This window comes from Taudactylus pleione, unplaced genomic scaffold (genome assembly GCF_031769625.1).
Source record: "Taudactylus pleione unplaced genomic scaffold, aTauple2 ptg000021l, whole genome shotgun sequence".
Classification (NCBI taxonomy): Eukaryota; Metazoa; Chordata; class Amphibia; order Anura; family Myobatrachidae; genus Taudactylus; species Taudactylus pleione.
Genome location: NW_028284423.1, coordinates 9,209,068 through 9,234,532, shown reverse-complemented (window position 1 = coordinate 9,234,532; position 25,465 = coordinate 9,209,068). Strand labels below are relative to the sequence as shown.

The 25,465-nt window shown below is 43.7% G+C and overlaps 2 protein-coding genes and 1 non-coding gene across 7 annotated transcripts in view; 2 read left to right on the top strand and 1 right to left on the bottom strand.

Annotated features, from left to right (window-relative positions):
• The window catches only part of ANAPC10 (anaphase promoting complex subunit 10), a 94,634-nt gene extending 93,599 nt beyond the window's left edge, over positions 1-1,035 (bottom strand). Inside the window, exon 1 of one of the 5 annotated variants that reach the window (XM_088448438.1) lies at positions 965-1,035. In XM_088448438.1, coding sequence (XP_088304564.1) covers positions 965-989 — 25 coding nt within the window. In that variant the 5' untranslated portion in view covers positions 990-1,035. Of the gene's footprint in view, positions 1-106; positions 362-431; positions 535-567; positions 606-964 lie in introns of those variants that run through there. The other 4 variants (XM_088448440.1, XM_088448441.1, XM_088448439.1 and 1 more) reach the window with 4 other exon arrangements.
• Positions 653-25,465, top strand: ABCE1 (ATP binding cassette subfamily E member 1). Its single transcript, XM_088448436.1, has 18 exons — positions 653-864; positions 3,748-3,900; positions 7,398-7,483; positions 7,600-7,697; positions 11,234-11,351; positions 12,784-12,921; positions 13,157-13,226; positions 13,611-13,707; positions 13,827-13,916; positions 14,395-14,516; positions 15,135-15,356; positions 16,165-16,224; positions 16,317-16,375; positions 21,093-21,203; positions 21,356-21,498; positions 22,312-22,434; positions 22,559-22,670; positions 24,859-25,465. The coding sequence occupies exons 2-18, from the start codon at positions 3,798-3,800 to the stop codon at positions 24,904-24,906; spliced, it is 1,800 nt and encodes a 599-aa protein (XP_088304562.1). The 5' UTR covers positions 653-864; positions 3,748-3,797; the 3' UTR covers positions 24,907-25,465.
• On the top strand, positions 5,400-5,507 carry LOC148539705 (U6 spliceosomal RNA). Its single transcript, XR_015869920.1, has one exon. It is a non-coding gene; the product is annotated as a U6 spliceosomal RNA (small nuclear RNA).

The window sequence follows — 25,465 nt, the reverse complement described above, 5'->3', positions numbered from 1 at the left end:
CAGTGACATGTTTGTATTACTGGCAAATTCTAATGTACACAGACATGCATGTATATTTTTCCTTGCAAAAGTCAATTCAATGGCTTATCAAATCTAGATGAATTACATTTATTGGGTTCCAATTGCTGAGGCAGATATGTAGAGAAAGCGATGTGCAAGCTAAGCATGCCGAGACTGTTCTTGTGAGCCAGGGGAAGAACATGGCTTTAATATGATGAAATTAGATGTTTTGCATTTGGAGCTAGGTGGCTTCCTGGTTAGCGTACAAATGCCCTATATGCGATCCCATAGTACAAGTAACTGTTCAGTAATATAAAAATATACAATAAATGGATAATCTCTCTCATATGTCACATCACTAATAAGTCCATGGGCAGGGAGACCGCAGCGCCCAGTGGAGACAGTATAATGGCTAATAAGACAACCTGCACCTGTGCCTGGAGATGGCAGAGCAGCACACAGCCGGGGGTATGGGTGCCGGGCACGCCGTGTGCTGCCGCCGCTCACCACATCCCCAGCCGCCGCCGTTGCAACACTACAACAACAACCAGTTCAAAAGATTCTCACCCAAACCGCCGGCCTCTGCCTGCCTGGCGCCTGCTGATGACGTAACGTATGCGACCCGGCCTCCGAGCTGGCTGACTGGTCAGGGTGACGCCTGACGTCATGCTGCACGCCAGCGGTGTGGGCACTGGAGTGGTGGCCATCTTGGCCGGTGTCTATCCGTGTGCTGTGCACGCTGCTGCCGCCCGGGAGAAGAGCGAGCGTTACAACAGAGGACAGGGGGGGAAGGAGAAATCCATCTTACACCCCTCCCCTATCCCACCAACGGCACTTGCTCCACCATCTCCCGCTCCTCCCCCGGTGAGTCACCGACAGAGCCCGGCCTGTTACCCACTACCATGGCTGCTCCTACACATGATAATTCTGGGCGAGGGGCATTCGTCACTCGGTTCATCTGTACCTGCGCAGCGTTTGCGGAGGACCATGGTCCGGCTGCTGCCTGTCTGACACCCGGGGCTAGAGAGAGTACACACACATAGTGATACACTGATGCAATGTACTATTACATGCACTGGGGGTATATAGTGGTGAGCAGACGCTGCTGATTAGTGCTAGCACAAGCTGTGATATAGGTTACCTTTCAGTTAGCGGCCTGACACTGTGTAAATCGTGGCACCTGTGCATGTGTGTGCATCCCTTGTAATCCAGCCATATGGTGAGTTTTATGACCTGTTCATTGTGCTGTATATTGCTCACATTTTACACAACACGGTCACATGTCGGAGCAGAGAACCACGTCTAATTACAGGCACAGATCCACAGGTGGAGCTAATAATTTCAAATGTGATAGTGAGGAGATCTGAAAACATGCACTGTTAAGCTGGCCACACATCTAAAGATTATCTGTCCAACCAGCCAACTAGTAGATTGGTTGGAATGAAAATCTGGTAAGGAATACAATCAGCAATTTGCTCCCAGACGCTGAAAAATGGACCAAAACTGTTGTATGAACAAATAGTTTAGATCAAACATTTAACAAACTTGTCTGAACGACCATTTTCATCTGTTTTCTGGCATTTAGGAGCAAATTGCTGATCATCATTTACTCCCATTCCTTACCAGATTTTCTTTCCAACCAATCAACAAGTTGGCTGGTTGGATGTAAGTTGTTCTAGTGTGTGGCCAGCTTTAGGGGTGCCTGAGGACTGGATCTTTGAAACCCTGGCGTACAGATAAGCCTATAAAAGGGGTCTGTAGAGCAGGCGATAGTTGCCGCGTACAGCACTTGCTTTCTTATCTATTTGACTTTTGTGTAACACATGCTGAGTCCTGTTTGTGCTCATGTGATGTCTTTAAACCCAGAAAACTGCACTGTGTAGGGTCACTCAGTGTTACCACCTATACAAAATGATTCCCGATAAGAGCCAGCAAGTATGTCCAGTTTATCTATATAAAAGATTATAGACCTGTATAGCTATCACATTAGACATAACTCTGCTATCAGATAGTGAACATGTGGGGAGCTGCTTTGCTGAGCCATATATGTTGTGCTTTAACATCTATAAATTCATTTAGTTGTGATTTATAACATTAAAAACCAGACCAAGGCATGTATTCAATTACAGGTGAAAACCCGTTATCGGCGATAATTTAACGTAATTTTTGCCTATTGTAATTATCCCCGTATTCAAATATAAAGACTTTTCACCAGTGCGAAAAGTCTTTGTAAAAAAATGGGGAGAAGTTTTTTCCAGTGTTTAGCTGGCGAAAAAATGTGCAGAATTGGGGTTTAGGTGTGCAATCTTAAAAAAAATAACCTGCACCCCTGGGAATGTCCACTAAAAACAATGTGTGTTGAAAAAAAAAAAATCAGGACACACCAAAAAAAAGGTTTTTTTTTATAATTTTGGGGTTTAAAAAATAAATAAATAGGTAACACACTTCTAAAATAGCTAAATTTAATCCAGAGGGCTTCCAAAGTATGCGGCAGGTGTTTTCTTCAATGTGGGTGATAGCAGCAGGTGCATTTTTGCCGAATTAAAAAAAATAATAATTTTAGGGACTTAAAAATATGCTTGCACCCATTTTCAAGTACCCCAAATTTGATGGACATAGTTATTTTTCCCCAAAAAAATTGCTAAATGCTCTTCTGCATCACCACCTTCAAAGCCGCATTTATTCACCTGCCGCAGCTATTTAAAAACCCAACTTCCCTTCAGCATGAAAAAACGGGGGTACCCATAGTGATCCCCCATGTCTGGCCATCTTTAGGGGGGGTCCAAGAATGATTTCCCGAAAATGTACACATTTTTTTCGCAGCTTCCACTTTCACCAGGTCCCGTTTTCGTATCCATGGAAATTGAATGCGGGGATAAGCGGGCACATGCGCGATACTTTTCCGTCTGGAAAACAGGCGAAGGAGGTGAAAAGTCTGGACTTTTCACCTCAAATTGAATACAGGCCCAAGGTTGTAGAGAATTTGAATAGAGGACCTGTTAGTGAAGACCTTTTTAGTGTCCAGTTAAATGTGACAGTCAGTAGTAACATTTACTATCACAAAGTTAATTTCATCTGTGTTTTGTTAATTCAGCGATATGATAAGCCCATACTAGTGGTTGTGCCCTGCATTGCCTGGGTTTTTTTCTTTTCTATCCCCTCCTTGTTTCCCTTTTTTCCTGTATCTGTCCTGCCTGTCTTTCTCTCCTACCCCTCGTTATCCTCCAGTCTCTGTGTCTTGCACATGGTATTAGTAGTGCATAATATAATACTGAAATTACTGTTCTCTTCTGGCCAAAATCCTTGTTTCCGGCTCCACTAACTTTTTAGCTACATTGTTGATTCAACACTCATCGTTCTCTTCTACAGTCAGGAGCACATATTGACCACTTATAGTAGGGCCAACATCGTACGTTTTTCCCATCACCCAGCAGGCACGTTGTCTATCCGGTTCGGCACAGTATCGTTGATGTCTGGAAATTGAGTCCCCCTCAAACCCCCCCGTTTAATTTGTCTTTTTTGAAAAGTACTCAAGTACATAAATCACTACCCATGGTGGTGTCAGACGCCAGGCCTCTTTGCCCCATATGGTGCAGAAAGGATAGGTGTATGATGACACATCTGTACTGAATGGTTGTTACTATCTGTTGTGCAACAGCAACAGACATTTCTTTAAATGGTTTTTTTTTTTTTTTTACAAATGTGTTTTACATTAATTTGTGTGTCCGTTTTCTCACTTCGTTTCAGTTTGGGTCCAAATTTGGCCTAAAGAGTTTAGAGCACCTACACCGAAAATCATGGCAGACAAGCTAACAAGAATAGCAATTGTTAATCATGACAAATGTAAGCCAAAGAAATGCCGCCAGGAGTGCAAAAAGAGTTGCCCTGTTGTAAGAATGGGTAAGTGTCAAAAAAGAGAAAAACAGTAAAAATCACTTTTATCCCTGTTTGTTTTGATTAAGTGGAAACTGCTATTTGATTTACTGTGTTTATTTATGCAAGCTGCACTATGAATTTTAATGTGTGATTAAGGATTTAATTGCTGAGTCATACTCAGTGCTACAAATGTAACAATATTGAATTCATCCAGCAGATTTCTAACAATTTAGATTTTGCCTTGTGACATCCGTTTTATCTTCAGTGTTCGTAATGGTTTATATGTGTCGTATAATTACTGCCATGGTAGAACTCAATGTGTGTTTTTCTGTACTATGCGGCAAAAAGTTACTATATTGTCCCTATGCTATCATAATGATACTATGGGGGGGGGGGGTGATTCAATTGTGTTCACCCTAATAGGTGAACGACAGAGCAAACCAGTTGTTGCTCTATTATTTGGCAAGCAGAAATGTGTGATAAGCTCATGTTTTGGCCGCACTAGCCAGGTCTTTAGAAAGGTTTATATCCTCCAGTTAAGAGTATGAAATGGTTTAGAGCAGTGGTTCCCAAAATGTGCGCCTCGGCACCCTGGGGTGCCTCGGGACACTTGCAGGGGTGCCTCAGGTTGGTGGTCCAGCACCAAATCAAATTATCTCCTTCATCCTCTAGGGTACACTGGAGTTCAAGACAGTGGTAGAGTAGAGCCTGGCACTTTAAATAATTTTAGAAGTGTGACTGGCTCCTCCCCCTCTATGCCCCATCAGCACCCAGTTTATAGAATGTGCCGAGAGAGCCGGTCGCACATCAGGCTGTCTCCAGGCTTTTTCATATTTTTTAATGTTTTTATTTAACAAGCATTGAGGACAGGAAGACTGCTTGCTGTGGCAGTCTGCCTGCTACGTGGGAGCCGCAGGGAAGGGGACTGCCACGGCTACTGCAGCCTGTGTCCAGTGACCCTGAGGAGGGGGCACATAACAGATGGAGTCATCAGACTCTGCAAGGACTCTATGTCCGGGTTCCTCGCCACCCCCACAGCCCAGCATCCCGGACGCAGCACCCGTAAGTATATCCCACCACTCCTGACTAGCTGGAGCGGTGGGCCAAAACGCTGGGCTCAGAGCACTGCGCGGCTGTTACAAAGCCTCCTTCCCCTGCCAGTAAACCTGGCAGTGTCAGAGCTGCTGACGAGACCTGCCTCTGCAGTCAGCGGCTGGGTCTCTGGTTAATGCCTAGCCACTGATTCCCCCTCCTATTTAATGAGGGGAGGAAAATAGCTGGGCAGTGACAGGTTGTCACTATAGGTGCCTCTGCGTGGTGCTAATAATTGTAGCCGCGCCGGGGTTTGTACTGTAGAAGCTCCGGCGATGGCATTCACGGGGGCACTCAGATACCGCTTCAAGGCAGCTGTCTGTAAGTTTACAGCCGCTCAGCGGCTGTCAGTCATCACCGAGCCGGTGCTTACAAAGAACACCGGCGCCGAGTTGATTTCCTGGCGTGTGGGTGCATGGTTCCAACATTGAGTGCTCACTTCGGCAGCACATATACTAAAAATTGGAACGATACAGAGAAGATTAGCATGGCCCCTGCGCAAGGATGACGCGCAAATTCGTGAAGCGTTCCATACATAATTGTCACTTTATTCTATTAGAATCTGTTGGTTATAAAGGACTGTAGCGCATCTATAGGCTAAGGCAGATCTTTATATTACAGTGTGACAGTCTTTATGTTCTGCGCAGAGAGCCTGATTCCTGTTCAGTGTCTCTGGATATTTTCATCACACAGGTACCTGATGGGTACCTTTATGGTTGTCCTAGTTCTCTAGCCTTGCTGTATGGGGTGCTTCTAAATATTAGGTAGTTCTCCCTGGGTGGCTGTTGCATCCGTGCTCTTTAACTGCCAGGGTATCTTGGTTGTTTCATACTATGTTCGGGCCAGCAGTTTGTAATGATTACGCACTTCCATCATGATGGACGTTGTTTGGGGTCGTTGCTGTGGTTTTCATTTTAGGCTGGCCCAGAGCGTGTGCCCTATAGTCCCCGCCTGGGGCGCGCCATACACAAGTTTGAGACCCGCCCCAAGCGGTAGTGACGACTCTATAGGCAGGCAACTGATGGGCTGCCAGACACTGCCAGTGGTCAGGTAGGGAGATTTATAACTGCAGGGTTTCAGTTGCTGTTTGATCCCTTTGTTTCAGAGTGGTTATACTGCTGTCTGTCCCTCTGAAAGAATTGAGACCACAATCCCTTTCATAGCCGCCTCTGCCTCATACCCAGTGGGATCTCTAATTGTTGGAGACTTCCTTCCGCTGGTTGACAACGTTGTAGTAGTTGGGCCTCGAATGGTCCAGGGCAACTGTTCGGTCTTGACTTTTGCCTCCCTGAATACTCGTTAGGAGTCTGTGGACAGAATCGGCTCTGTATCTGTATATTGGTATTATTATACGTATATCTATATGTATTCTGTCCAGCATTGCTGGGGGTCTGCTGTCTGCGACTTATACAGCTTCCTATGTTCGACTATGGTTCAGGCTTGGTCTGTTTTCAGCTGAGCTTACGCTGTTTTTTGATGTTTTCATCTGCAGGTGTTCTCTCGCTAGCCGTTATTACATTTGAATTACGCTGTAAGTTGTGGAATTTCTGTGGCTGTTAGCAAGGAGTTCTGATTGTCTCCTCTGCTCTGCAACACTTGATCTTGCCTTTCCATTGGGCCTACTGTTCTTGGCGATCCTGGTTTTCGGTTTTGCCAAAGGGTCTGCAAGTTCTCCGCGCTTCCCACCCAGGAGGTTGGCTTTGGGACGTCCCCACTGTCTTGAACTCCAGTGTCCCCTAGTGGATGAAGGAAAAAACAGGATTTTGGTTCTTACCGATAAATCCCTTTTTCCGATTCCCAGCGCGGTGTACCTGCCGTGTTGTTTGGTTCCTTATATGGTTGTGTGACTGAATGTGTTCCCTGCAGTGGGTTCCTCTGTTCTCCTTCAGTCGGTATTGTTCCGCTCTGTGGTCCTCTCCTTCTCCTCATTTTCCTGTTGTCCTCCGTCTCCTCTCGGGCTCAGTTCTTAAACTGGGGCTGATGGGGCATAGAGGGGGAGGAGCCAGTCACACTTCTAAATTATTTAAAGTGCCAGGCTCTACTCTACCACCGTCTATACCCCACTGTCTTCAACTCCAGTGTCCCCTGTGGAATCGGAGAAAGTAAGTAAGTACCAAAATCCTGTTATTTATGGTCAATGTAATGTAAATATGTGGCCACACAGAAGAACAAACCTGTCCACCACTATATAACCAAACCTAAGGATGACAGGTGAGCACAATTTACTTCACTTTACTACTTCACTAAATTTTTTTCTAAATTTCTCAATAACAAACTTTTGGCTTAGGGGTGCCGTGAAAACAATGTTGATGCACAAGGGCGCCGCTATTCATAAAAGTTTGGGAACTACTAGTTTAGCGTGTAAATGATGGCATAGTTCAAAATGTGAATTTCAGCCCTATTTGTTTTTTTTATTTTTTTCCTCTCAGGAAAACTCTGCATTGAAGTCACTCCCCAGAGTAAGATAGTATGGATATCCGAAACCCTCTGCATTGGGTGCGGTATCTGTATCAAGGTAATGTTTATTGATATTTGCTGTAACCCTAAATAAACAACATGTGTTAAGCGTATGTTTTGGTGAATTTCACATACCTTACTGTTATCCTTAAATAGATTTTATATGTATTACAGAAATGTCCTTTTGGAGCCTTGTCTATTGTCAACCTGCCAAGCAACCTGGAAAAAGAGACCACTCACCGATATTGTGCCAATGCCTTTAAGCTTCACAGGTAAGAAACAATAAGCCAGGTATTGACGTTCAATGTAACCTATAAAAGCATGTCTGGGAAATTAAGTTTATGCTGAGTGTAGTTTGACATCAAGGTTGGAAAAATAAGTTTCAGATAATTTTATTGGTTGCTTATGGTCAGGATAGGGTATTATTGATTTGTAAGGCGCCACAGTGTTCTGTAGGAGTCAATGGAAAACAATATTCATAAACTCGCGGCACACTAAACAAAATTTTAAAACCTTTTTTTTTTTTTTTTTTTTTTAGACAAAAAAGAATTCTAAATAGGCGCTGTTGATAGTTCGGAAAGAGATAGGGGAAGAAATGGTCTCTTACTTTCTCAATAAATATTGTCTGTCAGAGTCCATAAATTTGTGTTTTTTTTCTTCCTCCCCTTTGTCCTTCAATAAATCGTAACCTTTTCTTTCCTCAAAGGAAACAATAAAGTATATATAGTGTAACTCCGTATATTGGTTAAAAACAAGCTTTTATTACACTCACATGATTATAAAAATAAACAAACATATAGCATCGCCAAGTTGATACAGTATGGGGATTCACATGGATACTGGTACCAGAAGTAAGAAGCAAGTGCAAAAATGGGGGTTCCAGACACCAAACGGAATCCTTGGACAGTCCTTCAATCTGTAAGTCCACGTCCCTTCCACTCTCTCACCAGGCTAAACGCGTTTCGGATTAAACAATCCTTCCTCAGAAGCATGGTGAGAGAAACAACTTCCCCAGATTATATACTCCTCCCACTTGATGACAAATTCCCACTCTATGGGGAGGTTTACATCCGGAGTTTGTGATTTCCTTGCGTTCCGCTGACGGGAAGTTGTCATCGCGTCCCGTCCACTGGGAGTTATCTTAGCCATATCCGTCCCACATGTTTCCGATAGCAGCGGCTAGTCACGTGGAATCAGCTGCGGCAGAACGCAAGGAAATCACAAACTCCGGGTATTGAATACGGAGGATGTGCGGTGGTGATGACTCCCGGTGCCTTGAAGATTAATTCCGGATGTAAACCTCCCCATAGAGCGGGAATTTGTCATCAAGTGGGTGGAGCATTGGGTATATAATCCGGGGAAGTTGTTTCTCTCACCATGCTTCTGAGGAAGGATTGTTTAATCCGAAACACGTTTAGCCTGGTGAGAGAGTGGAAGGGACGTGGACTTACAGATTGAAGGACTGTCCAAGGATTCGGTTTGGTGTCCGGAACCCCCATCTTTGCACTTGCTTCTTACTTCTGGTACCAGTATCCATGTGAATCCCTATATTGTATCAACTTGGCGATGCTATATGTTTGTTTGTTTTTATAATAATGTGAGTGTAATAAAAGCTTGTTTTTAACCAATTCAATATACGGAGTTACACTATAAATACTTTATTGTTTCCTTTTGAGGAAAGAAAAGGTTGCGATTTATTGATGGACAAAGGGGAGGAAGAAAAAAAAAACACAAAGTTATGAACTCTGACAGACAATATTTATTGAGAAAGTAAGAGACCATTTCTTCCCCTATCTCTTTCTGAACTATCAACAGCGCCTATTTAGATTTTTTTTTTTTTTATTTTATTTTTTTTTTCTAAAATTATCTGTAAAGGTTTATAAGGAATCCTTTGGAGTTTTATGTGCTGCAGTTGCTGCACCAATCAGTTTTCTTTTTATTGTTTGTCTGTAAAATTTTAAAACTGCCAAGGCACACTTAAAATATAATGTATAATAACAAATATCAACATATATTTAATATGTTTATATTTGTTCTGTTAAAATTAGTAAAATTAAACAGAATCAAAATGGACCCATATAAAAAAAACACAATAACAGTGGCCCCCACAGAAAAAATCATAATAACAGTGGCCCCCACAGAAGAAACTTATTCACAATGGCCCCTACAGAGGAAAAAAAACCCCACAATAACAGTGGCCCCCCCATAGTAAAAACCACAATGGCCCCACAGCACAAACATTCACAATGGCCCCCACGGAGAAAAACACATCGTCCCCTACCTTCCAACAGCAGAGAAGATCACAGTTGTCCCTGTCCCTCAGCGGCAGGAGTTGTTTAAGTACTGTGATTGGAGCCCTGCTTTGTCACTCAGTGCAGTGCAGTGAGCACTCTGCGGGCGGCGGGCGTGACCTATGATCTCACGCAGCCGCATCTCTATAGGTCAGGACAAATGTCATGGCCCAGCCGCGTCTGAGCAATCCATAAGACCCCAGCGCTGCCCGGGACTGAAGTTTAACTGGCAGCGGCGGATGCACGCTGGCGGGCACAACGCCAACGGCGGATGCACACTTGCGGGCACATCGCCGACGGCACACCAGTGTGCTACGGCACAGTGGCTGAAAACCGCTTGTCTAGTGGGAAAGGGCAGAGCTGACACGAGGAGTGAATGTGACTTACCAAAGGTTGGTGCAGTTGTGCCGAAATAAAGTAGGCTTTAGTAAAGAGGTATGTTTTGAGAGCATTTCAATATTTGGTGTTTGGGGCAGATTGTGCCATAAGTAGGTAGTGGCATTAGAGGAGACCTTTATGTGGGTAGGAGAGGTGTTTTATCCATAAAGAGGGGGAGGCACATGTTGGAGGTAGATTTAAAGTGCGAGAGGGACAATAATTCAAGATAAAGTTAGAGATAAATGAAGTGGGGGCGAGTCATATAAATTAGGTTTTGGTGGGTATCTGACGTCCGTGTAGAGATTTGCAGAGTGCTGGGGCTGATGTGAAGCTGATTATTGCCGTAGCGTTTAGGATGGATTGAAGTAACCCTAGTTGGCTGATGATGATGTCAGATAAGGGGATGTTGCAGTAGGGAAATAAGGGAGTGGATAAAAGCTTTGGTTTCATATTGGGAAAAATATCCTATTCTAGCAATATTTTGAATTTGGAGGAGACCAAACTGATAGTCTTGACGTGAGGAGTAAAACTGGTTTGGGTAGTGTAAACGATTGCAATCAAGGCAGAAGCTTTGGATACTGTGGAAATTGTGTTGTTGCTGACAGTAAGGGTGATGTGAGCGCAGGGAATTACTTACCAATATCATGGCATCCAAAAATAAGTGTGCCCTGCAAATTTGAAAATGTACTGATCCCCCTTATTTTTGGGGTGTTTTGTCCTGCCTTTTTTACAAGGTACCATGTATATGCTGGTCTCCTTTTAGTTCTCATGATAACTTAATGATGCATGTACTGCAAGCAAATAAGCCTTTAAGTGTTTGGGGGGCCTAAAGACTTTGAATTGACATTGATGTGTAAACTTTGATAACTTATAAAATCTCCCTTTAATGTCTTAGTGTTAAATTTACTAACAGCCAAAGCTTTTCAGTGTGTTAGACCCCAAAATGTAAAACTGCACTGATCTTAAAAGCAAAACATGTCATGATTTGTTATTAAGATCAGTGCCATTTAAATTTTGAGGTCTAACCTGTATAAAGAGACATCTGCTAACAAAAGCCACTATTTAGTAATTTACCAATTAGTCTTTGAGATTTCTTGGACTGTTTAAGATTACACTGGCACTAAATTTTCCACATACAGGTTGCCTACTCCCCGGCCTGGTGAGGTGCTTGGATTGGTTGGCACCAACGGTATTGGAAAGTCAACTGCATTGAAAATTCTGGCTGGAAAACAAAAACCTAACCTTGGCAAGTATGATGTAAGTTGTGCACAGGCTATGTACCTAATTTGGTATATGGGTTTTTTGGTGGGGCATATATCTCCTATTCTAAGGCTTTATTAGCAAACTTCTTGTTTAATGATAGTCTTTAAGCCTTAGCTGAACTTATGAATGCAGACAATATGCAGAGATAAATGATTGAGTGCATGAGAGTATCATATACAGATTATTCTTACATAGGGTTGGTATGCTTTGCAGCACTGTAATATTATATCATAACTGTATATAGGTGCAGCAATCTTTGCCTCAGTAGTTCTTACTTTCAAAATTCCATACAACATGTGCATGTACAATTGCCATTTGACCACTTGATGAGTGGGGTTTTTTTTTTTTTTTTTTTTTTACAAGTCGGCTCAAAACTTTTTTTTTTTTTTTTTTATTTAGTCTAAAACATATTTTAAAACATTTTTAAATGTAGAGGTATCTTGCTCTCCTCTGCCCACCCCATTGTCTCCTTTGGTCTCCATAGTAATATTACACCCCACCCCTCTGTGACAGGTTCTCATTCCCCAGTGGAAATTGAACCTCCAATTATATTGTCCTCAACCCCCATTTTTACAGGACCCCACTGAAGAATAGCCCCCACCCCACACAAGTGGCAGTAAACTTCATTTACACCTAAATCCTCCCAAACTCCCTGGACCAAAACAATGTTTTTGTGCGAACACCCACCTCCAGTGGTCATGAGTTAGCCCCCTCCCCTGTCATTTACCCCTTCGTTCCCACAGACGGGGCACAGCTGTGCGGGTCTCCATGGGACTGATCTGGTCAGTCCCCGTGCAGATCTCTGCACTCATTGTTTGCACGGCATTGTGAGGTGCAATTTAGGCAGGGGTGTCTGTCAGGTAACCAGCGGTTAACCTACCTAAATGCAGCATATATATCTAACTCACAAGGCGGACTACATGCCTTTTAGAATGGATGTAGATGTCGTTGTTTGAAACGCAACCATTCTGCTGGTCACTGGACTTAAGAAGTGTTGCAGTATTGGGAGGTATTTCATAGGATGGAGAATCATGGTTAATAGAAATCGTAGGGACCAGCAGAAGATTGTCATTGGATCTTATGAACTTTAATGTAATTTTAATTCCAAGGTTTCATTTCATAGGTTTGCTCAATATATAGATGTTTTTATAAAACATATTTACATTTTACATGCAATGTGTTTTTATTTATTTTTTTTTTAAGGATAAATTTACTTTAAGTTTAATTATGCTATTAGCTAGCAAATTAAATTGTTTGAGGAATTTTTTTAAAAAACCGTGCTAATATTTCAGATTACATGGTTTGCACTATTGAAGCCAATAGTTGATTAGCGCATTTACATCATTTTAGTAACAAGAAACCAGAATACGTTTAAATGTCTTCAAGGTTTGCTTTGTATGTGCTACATAATTGTTTTGTGTTAAAGGATCCCCCAGATTGGCAAGAAATCCTGACATACTTTAGGGGGTCAGAGTTGCAGAACTACTTCACCAAGATTCTGGAGGATGACTTGAAGGCCATCATTAAGCCACAGTATGTGGACCAAATTCCAAAAGCTGCAAAGGTCAGTGTGTATGAGGATTGTTAGACGTGTGTAGGTCATCTACGCTTACTCCCTGGGAAGATGGTAGATGTGTCCATTTATCCATGTATTGTGTAAATGAAGTAGCATTCAAGTTAAAGATTATGATGAAACAATTGCTGCTTTATTACTTTTGCAGAATTTTATTTCAAGTGGTGTCTTTTATTATTAAACACTATGTGTACAGCGGAATAAAAATATATTTTTTTTTTCACAGGGCCCGGTGGGGACCATTTTAGATCGAAAGGATGAAACCAGGACCCAGACTATTGTTTGTGAACAGCTGGGTAAGTTCTACAAACTCACTAAAGATTAGTTTAATCAGTTGTCTAGTGTATGTGACTTCCCTTGATGGTATAAGTGGAGATATTAATTATTTGATTCCAGTGACAGAATAATGTAATACTAGCTTATATTACTGAGCTTTCTTTTAACATGACAGTGCCTCTTTGTTAACAAGATTAAAGCTTTTCTCACAATGCTGTGCACTCCAATACTGTGATGCACAACCCTAAGTTTTGGTGGTTAGACGCAAGCAGCCCTGCTAAATTCTTAGTTGGGTTACATGTTTTTTTCCGCGAGTAGAACCAGACATTCCAGTCTTGTTTAGTGCACTCATGATATTCCCTACCCATAACCTCCATTATATTCATCACAATGCTGTCTCACAGATCTGACTCACCTAAGGGATCGGAATGTGGAGGACCTTTCTGGAGGAGAGCTTCAGCGATTTGCTTGTGCTGTCGTTTGTATCCAAAAAGCCGACATGTAAGAAAATTAAATGCTTCCAAACTTGCCACTGTAGTGTTACAGGTCATTTGTAACATTTCCAATGAAATTTCATCTTCGATTTACTTAGATGTCCTTTTGGTTTTATCTTGTTGTAGCTTCATGTTTGATGAACCATCTAGTTACTTAGATGTGAAGCAACGTCTTAAGGCTGCCATTACCATCCGATCACTGATCGACCCTGACCGGTACGGAAACACTTCTCCAGTTTTTATTTTTATTTTATTTTAAATAATGTTGTACAGTGGGAAATGTATTTCTGCATTCACCATTTTGGCATATGTTTGTTAAGCATTTTTGAAGAGTAACAAATAGTATTGCAGTGAGCTGTGTATCATGAAATACGGCTTCTAGAAGCCGAAATTATGGCATTTCACACTTTGTGACTGGTAAACTTATATGAGTTGTAAGGAAACAGGCATCAATTATAAACCTAAGTAATGTTATCAAGAGGCAAAACCTTATCTCTAAGCTGTAATGAAAGAAAATGTGTTGGATATATATATTTTGTTAGCTTACATATAGATATTTATCTGTAGAAAATGTAGATTATCAAATTGTAGGTAGTCGCAACACTACTTCCATGATTAAAATAAACTCCATGCTGTTAATGGGTTTTACAGCCAGCATATATTCTTAAAATTGTTTAAATCTGTTATTTTCCAGTTACATCATTGTCGTAGAGCATGATCTGAGTGTCCTAGATTATCTCTCGGACTTCATTTGCTGCTTGTACGGTGTCCCAAGTGCTTATGGTGTGGTCACTATGCCTTTCAGTGTCCGGGAAGGTATGTTTTTTGATTGTGAAAATTTTTATATATATATATATATATATATATATATATATATATAAAATCTGCTGCGCTATGTGGGTGTTTTGACAGGGCAATATAGCACCTGTTATATACGAAGATTTATATTGTTCTTAGACACCTATAAATCTTCAGAGCTGTACGCATTTCAACTGCATCTCCACTTGCAACCAAGGAGGCATAACTGGACTGTAACAGTGTGTTCTCACATAGGCACGGGCATGTCTGCTGGACTGCAGGCTGTGCACAGTTGGACGGCAGCACATATAAGTCTATCATTTGCACTAGGTACAGTGCTGAAAGTGGGCGTTGATGATTTAGCAAATGAAGCGTACAGATAGTGGGCGGGCGCTTAGCAGGATGTGTACAACTTTGCATATGTCTGAGCATTTCTGTGCACACAATGTGCAAGCATATATGGCAGATTTGAATTCAATATTGCATCAGGCCAGGTGTGTTCCCTCTTTTAGTTAATACCTAATTTCTGTCCATATTACAATGAATATTCTAATTGATTAAATCATATGTTGCCCTAATGTAATTTCTTTCTCCATCCAACTTTATAATGTATCTAAACCCTACTGCTCACCACAGGCATCAACATCTTCTTGGATGGCTATGTTCCCACTGAAAATTTAAGATTCAGAGACTCCTCTTTAGTGTTTAAGGTGGCTGAAACAGCCACGGAAGAAGAAATTAAAAAGATGTGCATGTACAAGTATCCGTCAATGAGAAAGCAGTTGGGGGAGTTCCAGCTGCGTATTGTTGCTGGCGAGTTCACAGATTCTGAAATCATGGTCATGTTGGGAGAGAATGGTAAGGAGCAGTGCTATTTTTCAGCAGAAACTCCGTTCCTGAACGTCTTGTTAACTATAACGTAACTTCCTGGGCCAAAATGTATTTCCCATAAGATATGTTGTATTTTGCCCTGGTAAGTAGTATATGTACTTATCTACACCAGCCAATGTATAATAATGGGGCAATCATAAAGCTCTTTTGAGAACTGACTTAATTAGATCTTGCATTCCAAATATTTGTGTAAACCGAAACAAAACAAAAATACATTTCTGAGGTATAATAACTTTCATGTATTATTTTGTAGAGGTGTAATGTCAAGATAACCCTCATTTATCTAAGATACCTGTTTGATTCACTTGCCTATCATTCTGTAATCAAGGTACAGCTCCTGTCCCCTTTCACCATCATACATATATGTATGCTTTGTACAGTAATATTACGCAAAATTACCCTATGTTCGTACAGATTATGGGGATTGTCTGTCTTCACAGCTGGCAAGGCATGATGCTCCAATAACAAAGCTAAATCATTAGAATGGTCACAGGAGCAGGTGTGTGCTCAGCTTGTGGGAGGTCATGACTTGTGATTTAGTTGTGAAATAAGGTTTGTGTGTGGAAAGAGCTTTTCCTTGTGAGGTTTGGGGTATTGTGAGGAAACTATCTTCATAGTTGCATGGTAAAAGGACCCCCGATTTATGTACCTGGTACCGGAAAACTTTGGCGTGAAAGACACCTCTATTAAATGTTCATATATCCAACTTGCTGAACGTATCTTGAATAATGACTTATTAACTTGAGCTGGTATATGTAATTTTGTGTCTATACAGGAACTGGCAAAACGACCTTTATCCGAATGCTGGCTGGTAGGCTGAAGCCTGATGAAGGAGGTACAGAAAATCACTTTAACAAGCTTTTGTGGGGGTTTTAGATTGTGCATACAATTTTAGGTAATTTCTTATGTTTGTTCGTTTTTTGACAGGTGATGTGCCAGTTCTTAATGTGAGCTACAAACCACAGAAAATCAGTCCAAAATCAACAGTAAGTATATTAAATGTTTTTTTAATAATTCAGGGGATTATGTAAAATTAGGTCTGGTTGACTGCTTCCAAGTTGATCTAGTTTCCCACCTCCCTGACATATTATGTATAACAGTTTTTCAATGGTATTTCTGTCCCAAGAGTGGGATGTAGTCAGCAATCCCGCAGATGGGATGTCGACGCTCTAAATACCGGCACCGGAATCCCGACAGCGTCTGGAGCCCGGCTCCAGAATCCCGGCCGCCGGCATCCCTACGGTAAGTATTGGGGGCTAGGGGACGGTAAGGCACTATGGGGAGGGTTTAGGGCCAGGCACTAAGGGGGGGGTAGGTTTAGGGTGCGGGGAGGTTAGGTTTAGGCACTAGGGGTGGAGGGGTAGCTTCAGGCACCGGGGAGGGGTAGGGGGTTCGGTGTAGGGAACTTACCTTCCACTGTCGTGATTGTGACTGTCGAGATGCCACTGTCGGTATTCTGACAGCTGGCATCCCAACAGCCGGGATCCCGTACCCAAACCCCACGAGCATGTAATTGCAGCATGTGCAGCCATCATCCTGTACACTCTTAACAGAATTGCTAAATGATAACCCTTTCTTTTTCATCCAGTGGGGGACACTGGAGAATACTGGGTATAGGTGGTGCTGCAGGAGTATGACCACTAAATAGCTTGACCGCACAGGCCCCGTCTCTCCTATACCCCACCCCCAGTTCTTTTTAGTGCCCATAGGGGCTGAGCACATTTTATTTTTCAGCCAGAGTTGTGATTTTTCTCTTTTTTTCAACATCTTCGGATGGCCATTGGTGTCACTGTGGACACAGCTCTCAAGCCGCCCATCACATCTACTGAACCTGATTCGGTGGTCAAAGCGCGTTGTCAGCAGCACCTGGCTTGATTGTCACAGGCAGTAGCACCCTCCTCCGTCAGCACTCCGGTGGTAATGGCAAACAGCCAGCGGACAGGTGCCGGCCCTTCGGTCAGCTCCTGTGGTAATGCTAGCAGGCCGGATCAGGTGGCTTCCTACCTGATCCTGTCCTCCGGCTCCACCAGGTCAGCGCAAACAGCCGGGCAGACACCCCCTGTGCATGTTATAGACTGCTCTCTTCTGCGGCTCATCTCCTGCTGCTCCTCTCCAGGAAAAGAGAGGGGGCTGTCAGCGGCGTGGTATACATTGTGGCCAGACTCAGTGATTTGAATTATTGCTTTTTGCATTTGAGTAAGGTGTTCTTTACAGGGAGAGGATCCTTCCCAGGAGATGACAACTTCAAGTCTGAATCCTGGGAAAAGTCAAGCTCCTAACCTGACTGCAGAGGTGTAGTCATAGGATGCTTGGACGGACACTGGAGGACTGCCGGGTTCAGCATCTGTTGCAGCAAATTAAATAACTGAACCAGACTCTGCACCAGTTGAGATAAGCCCTGTACCAAGGATGGTTCAACTAGAGTCAGCTGGGGAGCGCCAGGTAAAAATGACGTTCCAGCAGGTTAAGAATCTGAGGGAGTGCCTGGAGCAGGCTGATCGTATTGCCAGCTCCAGCATGGCTTGGGACAGGGTTGAAGCCCACACTAGCTCCGGCAGGGGACCTGCTACTGGAAAACCCGGCCCATGCAGCAAAGCACTCAACACAGAGCCCACCGTGAACCTGCACTGAATTTGTCTTCACTGTTTTTGTAGGAAGTGGACTTCAGCACAGAAGCACCACTCTCTGGGGCAGACCTGCAAGAATTTTACTTGGAAGACATAATTTGCTCGCCTGAGTGGTAACACATGTAAAGTGGTTTGTGTGTAAAGGTGTGCACTCAAAAAGGGAAAGCCACAAACTATACAGGAAATGGCTATCCTATAAAGCTCCTGCAATATAACGGGCTATAAAAATCTACATGCAGAAATGCAAATAGAAAACTGAGGCTTATTTCGACATTTTATCCCCTCCCTCCCTCTGATATGGGCCAACACACTCCCTCTTCCTAATGTGGACTCTCTTTAGGATGCCACTGCCTTTCCTAAAGGCCTTTTTCTCTACAGCAGGGGCAGCGCTACATCCAGCTTTTGCCTCCACTTGGATTACCAAGGCCTTACAGTGGTAGGCAGATTCCTTAGATCAGGAACTTAAGACTGGGCTGCATTGCTCGGAATTGCCAGTGGTTAACAATGTCAGGGAAGCAGCCTCTTACTTAAGAGAGACCACTAATGATTCAAGCATCCTGTCTGCTAAGTTTTTGGCCTCCACTGTTGCTGCTGTTCTTGGTTGGCGTACTCAGAATCCAAGAAGGCCCTGGAGACCCTTTACTATAATGGCGAGGTACATTTTGGACCTGCCTTGGATAAAATTATTGTGACTGTCCAGATTAACCTTCCTCAGCTTCTAAAGCCAGGACCTCTTCCTTTCGATCCTTTTGTCCCTAGGGCAAACCGAGATTTCAGCCCTCCTCTCAGTGCCAAGGCTCCTCTTCCTGTGGAGATAAGTCCAGTCAGACAAACTTGGGCAGACCGTAGGCCAGCTCCTAAACCTGCAGATAAACTGACTGCATGACTGGTTGGACTCCCACCTGGGTCTCCTACAGTGGGAGGCCTTCCTCTGAATTTTTCTACGAGGCATGGATGCAGACAACGTCCGATTCTTGGGCGCAAAGCATCATGACTTCGTTTTCCAGGTCGTCTCTTCAAGACAGTCCTTTATGACCGCTTTCCACTCGAGCCTGATCAGGGCCGGGGCTTTACAGGAGTCCTATAAGACTTGGCCTCTGAAGTCATAACCCCATTTCTGTCTCCACAAAGAGGGACTGGTTTCTACACCAATCTTTTCCTTGTGAAGAAGCCAGACTGCTGTTTCCTCCCCATGCTGAACCTGAAGTCCCTCAATCTCAGAGTTCCCAGGTTCAGGGTGGAATCTCTGATCAATCATGCATGCATTCGAACATGGGGATTTCATAGTGTCCTTGGATATTTATATATCCCCATCTAGTGTTCCTTCTAGGGTGGCCAGGGCGGCTCTCAGTCAGGGGTACTTTGCTGTGTGTGTCCGAAAAAGGCGCGTGGTCACTACAAAAGGGGGGCAGTCCTTGAGACGCGCCCCTGTTTCACCACTGTAGAAGGCGTGCCCAGCACAGACGGAGATGCTGGGCTTCCCCCAAGCTCTCCCACAGTGTGAATAGATGCCGTACGGCATCTGTTTACTCACTGGGAGAGCCATGCTGCCAGGTAGAGCTGACCGCAGAAGTGAGCTCTGCAGGCTGTCCATACGGCGATCCCAGCAGGGCTCTGGAAAAAGGGGCAGGGCACATTTTGACTTTTAAAAAAGGGGCAAGGCCTGGTGCCCCGCAAATGAAGCCTAGCGGGAACACTACCCAACCAGGACAAACTGCGCTTTGTAGTTCTCTCGGATCATTCCCAGTTTCCGGTCTGGCCATTTGGATTGTCAGCTGCGCCTCCGTTAAGCTCTCTGGTGGAGGCCCCTTGCGGGTTTGGGAAAACCGGATTTTTCCTTACTTAGGTAATCTGAGTTTGGCTAAATCGCCAGTCTATTTGCAGGAACATCTCCTCTTGACGATTCGTGTCTTTCAGTCACACGGTTGGCTCATAAATTGGCGCAAGTCCAGCCTGATCCTGTCTCAGCGGATGCTTCACTTGGGAACCCTGTTGGTCACCCTGTCCCAGCAAGTTTTCCTCCCCAGGCACAAGATTGTATCCTTACAAGACAATAAGGTCTCTCCAACAGATGCACCGGGTCAACATTGTGGAATTCACTCCAGATGGAGCTCCTCTCCAAGTGAAACAGGTGCCATTTATACCTCTGGTCCCAACACCTCTCCTAATCACATGAAGTGCGTCACTCTCTGCTGTGATGGTTTCAGACTTCCCGCTTAGACAAGGGGTGTTTCTTCCTGATCCAGGACTGGACGCTGCTCACAAAAGATGCGAGTCTGAGGGAACAGTTACTCTCAATCTCACATGCCAGGGTTGAGGGATGTCTCGGCAATCTTTACAGCCCTCTGCCAAGCAAAGTTGCTGTTTTATGGCGGGACGGTAAGGGTCAGGCGCCATTGCTGTCCCGTATATATAAATCATCAAGGCGGTACACAAAGCCCAAAAGCCATGGTAAGTCATCAGGATTCTCAGTTGGGCAGAACGGTTCCTTACAGCTCTGTCAGCAGTTTACATTCCAGGGAACGACAATTGGGAGGCTAATATACCTCTTTCCACTGTTTTCGCTAGTCCTCCGCAAGCTAAAGCTAGAGGGCAGATCAGCCATCCTGGTGGCTCTACATAGGCCTAATATGTGGATCTCTGACCGATGTCCGTGGCTCCCCCTTAGCATTTTCCTCTCGGGCCAGACCTTCTATCTCAGGGTCCATTCCTGTATCCAGAGCTCCCTCGTCTGGCTGAGGCTGCACTCTTGAAGGACAGAGTTTTTTCCGACTTTATTGTGTGCATCATGAAACCTGTTAGCTGTTTCTACTGTGGCCCATCACTGAGTGTGGCGAGCCTATTTTGTCTGATATTTCAGGAAGCTGGATTAAGGAGTTTTCCATCTCTCCAGACTTCTGTCCTTTCTCCATGAATTGGCCGTAAATCGCAGAATGTATGGGTTGGACAATGAGCACGTCTGACAGTTCTAATGGTGCCCCAAGAGGCTGTACGTTTGATTTGATCACGCGTGTATGTACAAAATTAGCCTGTTTGTGGTCAGCTTTCTGATATTCTTTCTTTCCATTTTAAATAGGGATCTGTTCGCCAGCTGCTGCATGAAAAGATCCGAGATGCCTACACACATCCCCAGTTTGTCACAGATGTGATGAAACCAATGCAGATTGAAAATATTATTGATCAAGAGGTAACTGTATTTTTTATTTTTATTTTGCTCACTCTGTATATTGGTGCTTTATTGAGAAAATAATTCATAGGAGCAAAATGAGTTTACATTTTTATTTTGACTGTAGATAAATCTGCCGTTTCTGCCTCTAAGTTTAAGTGTTGCTCTAACAGGTGCAGACGTTGTCTGGGGGTGAGTTGCAGCGTGTGGCTTTGGCTCTTTGTTTGGGTAAACCAGCTGATGTCTACCTTATTGATGAGCCATCTGCATATCTGGATTCTGAACAGCGTCTCATGGCTGCCAGAGTCATCAAGCGGTAATTGTAATCTTTTGGTTTTTAGTATAAATACATAGGCTATTGCTATAGAATTGCGCACACACTCCTTAAACTAGAAATGCTGTCTAAAAAATAAGAGAAGCACTGTAATATCCAGCAATAAAAAAAGGGGAAGCAGTCGGGAACCGACGGACGGAATCCCGACCTTTGGCTTCCTGACTGTCTAATCCCGGCAAGGGTTAAAAGACAGGAGTCCAAATCCCGCCGCCTGTCACTTTACCTAAGCCGGGAGCCCGACACCCGGCTTACAGATCGAAGGTAAGCCGGGTGCGGACAGCCGCAGGGGTTGGGGGGGTAGTGAATTTAGGCTTAGGCACCCCCCCAGGAATTTAGAATTAGGCTAGGGGAAGGGAGGGTTAGGCACCCTCAGGGGTAGGTTAGGGTTAGGCACCCCCCCCACCAGGGGACTTAGGTTTAGGTGGTGGGGAAGGGGGGGTTAGGTTTAGGCACCCCTAAGGGAGGGTTAGGGGGTAGTATAGGGTAGGTAATGCTTACCTTGGGAAGATCGGGATTTTCACTGCTGCCGGGATGCCGCTGTCAGGATTTAAACCATAAAAAAGTATATGTGCGCATTGGGTCTTCTGTGTGGAGCATTGTGATAGGTAGGCTTTTCTAGAGCAGAACCTTTTTTGTTTGATGGGGTCAATTTAAATAGCCGCCTAATTGAATCCACCCCTCCGATGTTTATACAGTAAATATAGCAGAATGTGTGTGTAGAGAGAGAGAAATCGGATGTGGACGAATATATTTGTGTAAAAATTAGAGCTGACTAATAGGAATATCTGATTGTAGATTCATTCTTCACGCTAAGAAGACTGCTTTTATTGTGGAGCACGATTTTATTATGGCCACCTACCTTTCTGACCGTGTAATCGTCTTTGATGGTATTCCTTCTAGAGACACCGTTGCAAACAGGTAGATATGTTGATGTTTTATCTCTCAAAATAAGCCATTTGTTTTTATTTTTGTGTTGAATATTCCCCCCCCCCCCCCTCTGTATTTTAAAATGTCACAATTAAATGAATTGTTTCTTCTTCAGCCCTCAAACACTTCTAGCTGGTATGAACAAATTTTTGTCTCAGCTGGAGATCACATTTAGGAGAGATCCTAACAACTACAGACCAAGAATAAACAAACTTAATTCTATCAAGGTAAGAACACTATTCAGAATACACTGAACACATTTTGGGGATATTGCATATAATGCAGAAATAATGAAGGCCTTAACAAGTTGATTTCTGGGAAGGCTTTATAACCACAAAACACATTTTATTAATCCACAGCTGCATGTGTTGGAAGAATGTAAAGGCGATTAGAGAAAATGCTTTAAGTTTAAGAGCTGTTTTATACATTTACTTGGGTGTGATCCAATTGAGCGCCAGGTGAATAGCGCTGGGAAGTTAGTCCCGGAGCTATTCATTTCACTGCGCGTTTAGTCTGACTAGAATAACTTAAGACGGAGAATGCTGCTTCTCGCGATTTAACCTGGGTGTTTAGTCGCGAGAACCGGCATTTTCTGACGAAAGTGCCGGCCATGAGGCTGTTAGCGGGCTAAGCTGACAAGCTGCTTCGTGGACGGCACTCAGGTGGTGCGAGAAGAAATCCTTTAGTCGGCCAAACAGCACGTTGAATATCTCCAGGAACTCCTTCCCGCCACTATTAATGGCACGCTGAATTGAATGGCTCCGGGAACTCCCTCCTGCCGCTACTAACAGCACGCTGAATAGCTCCGGGAACGCCTTCCCACTGATATTAACAGCACGCTGAATAGCTCCGGGAACGCCTTCCCACCGATATTAACAGCACGCTGAATAGCTCCGGGAACGCCTTCCCACCGATATTAACAGCACGCTGAATAGCTCCGGGAACGCCTTCCCACCGATATTAACAGCACGCTGAATAGCTCCGGGAACGCCTTCCCACCGATATTAACAGCACGCTGAATAGCTCCGGGAACGCCTTCCCACCGATATTAACAGCACGCTGAATAGCTCCGGGAACGCCTTCCCACCGATATTAACAGCACGCTGAATAGCTCCGGGAACGCCTTCCCACCGATATTAACGGTGCGCTCGCCCTCTTAATGTTGAACAATCATTTTACTTTACAAACTTTGAGGATCATCAGTTTTTTTATTAAAGTTTTAACAGGTATCAGATATTTCATACTGTGTGGTAACTTTTCTTAATGCACCCTAGTTAGTGATTGGTGACAGACTTCAAGATGTTTGCTATTTATCTTTAATTTTCCTTAGTTGTCAAAGTGAAGGAATGTGTATCACCTAATGCTGCACCTATGGTCTGACTCTTCCTGTATTTGTTGTTAACACAATGACCTAGAAAGTGATAAATGCTCCGTGTTCCACAGTAGTCAGTTACTATTGGATCACTGTTATACATGTGAGCATTATTCATGCAGACAACAAATAACATATTGCTTTTAATTAACTCTTAACATTGCCTAAACAAAGGGGTGATTTGTTTCTTACCAGATACTTGTATAGCGTGCACATATTCCGCAGCGTTTTACAGAGATTGTTTAGCCATTCACATCAGTCCCTGCCCCAGTGGAGCTTACAATATATGGGCCTGACAAGCAGATTTGCAATTTCACTCTTGCTAAAATGCAAATACAGCAGGAGATGTCTGACACCACCTGCTGCAACTGCGATCCCAGCGATTCGACCAGGGTCGCAGCTTTGGATCACCATCGTGACCGATGGTTGCGATGTTCGGCACAAGCCAACTGAGTAAGCCTCAGCTTACGCAAGCTGGCCGGCATGCAAGGACGCAGATCATGGGCTTGCCACCCCCGGAAAACGGGGAACACTCGCCACTGTTTTGGGGACGCAGGCCATCCTCTTCACTGCACCGCCCCGTAAACGCTACTCTGCCTGTCAGTCAGGCAGAGGCATATGGGGGGCCTGCGCGCGATCACGCAGGACACATTCTACACATGTGCGAACCAAGTTCATGCCCACGCGTCCATCTGGAATCTGCGATAAGCAGTGTAATTGCGTGCACTGCTGAATCTGTCCCTATGTTCCCTACTACATGGACACACACACTAGGGTTAATTTTTGTTGGTAGCCAGTTAACATATCAGTATAATTTTATGGGAGGAAACTGGAGTACCACGAGAATATACAAACTCCACACAGTTAGGGCCGCAGTGGGAATCAAACCCACATCAGTGCTGTGAGGCAGGATTGCTAACCATTACACCCTCCATGCTGATTTAAGGGTTTAAGGGAAGATATTCAAGTGTAGACATTCTAGTTTTGCACTTTGGCTGACTCTATAACACTTTTCATTCTTACTGTAATTGCTTTCCTTTCAGGATGTGGATCAGAAGAAAAGTGGAAACTATTTTTTCTTGGATGATTAAAGCGAATCCAGAAATTTCTTCAGCTTCCTTAAACAAAAGAAATAAAATCTCTTTATTCTGTGAAGCCTGACTGGTTTCATACAGCATAGCCAACGTGCTGCATTCAGATACAACATAAGTGCACAATGTTATCACCCCAGACAACTGCCTGGTAAAGAAAAGGAAATTGGTTTTTAGTCCTCCTTTCTGCACCAATGCAAAACGAAGTTCTGATTGTTATGGTTCCATAACATGGTAACTAATTTATTCATAAATTCATCATGGATTTTTTCCCATAATTTTAGATCCTTGTGAACTGTATTTGTCTAAAATATGGTTTAGAAAATGCTGCCATTAAGAGTGCAATGTTCTAAACCAGGAGTTCCCAAAGACACCCTGACGAGCCCATATTTTAAGGATAGCCATAGTTGAGCACATCTGTCATTTTTAATTTAGCCATCTATGCTCAGCCATGGATATCCATAAAACCTGGCCTGGTAGGGTGCCTTAAGGACCATGTTTGGGAACCACTGGTCTAAACCTTTATAGGTTTTCAAAAATAAACACCCATCTAAAACTG

Coding starts and splice junctions, on each gene's coding strand:
- ABCE1 (XM_088448436.1), top strand. CDS start 3,798: ATGGCAGACAAGCTAACAAGAATAGCAATTGTTAATCATGACAAATGT. Junction 14,517..15,134: donor GCCTTTCAGTGTCCGGGAAG/GTATGTTTTTTG, acceptor TGCTCACCACAG/GCATCAACATCTTCTTGGAT. Junction 21,499..22,311: donor GCTGCCAGAGTCATCAAGCG/GTAATTGTAATC, acceptor ATCTGATTGTAG/ATTCATTCTTCACGCTAAGA.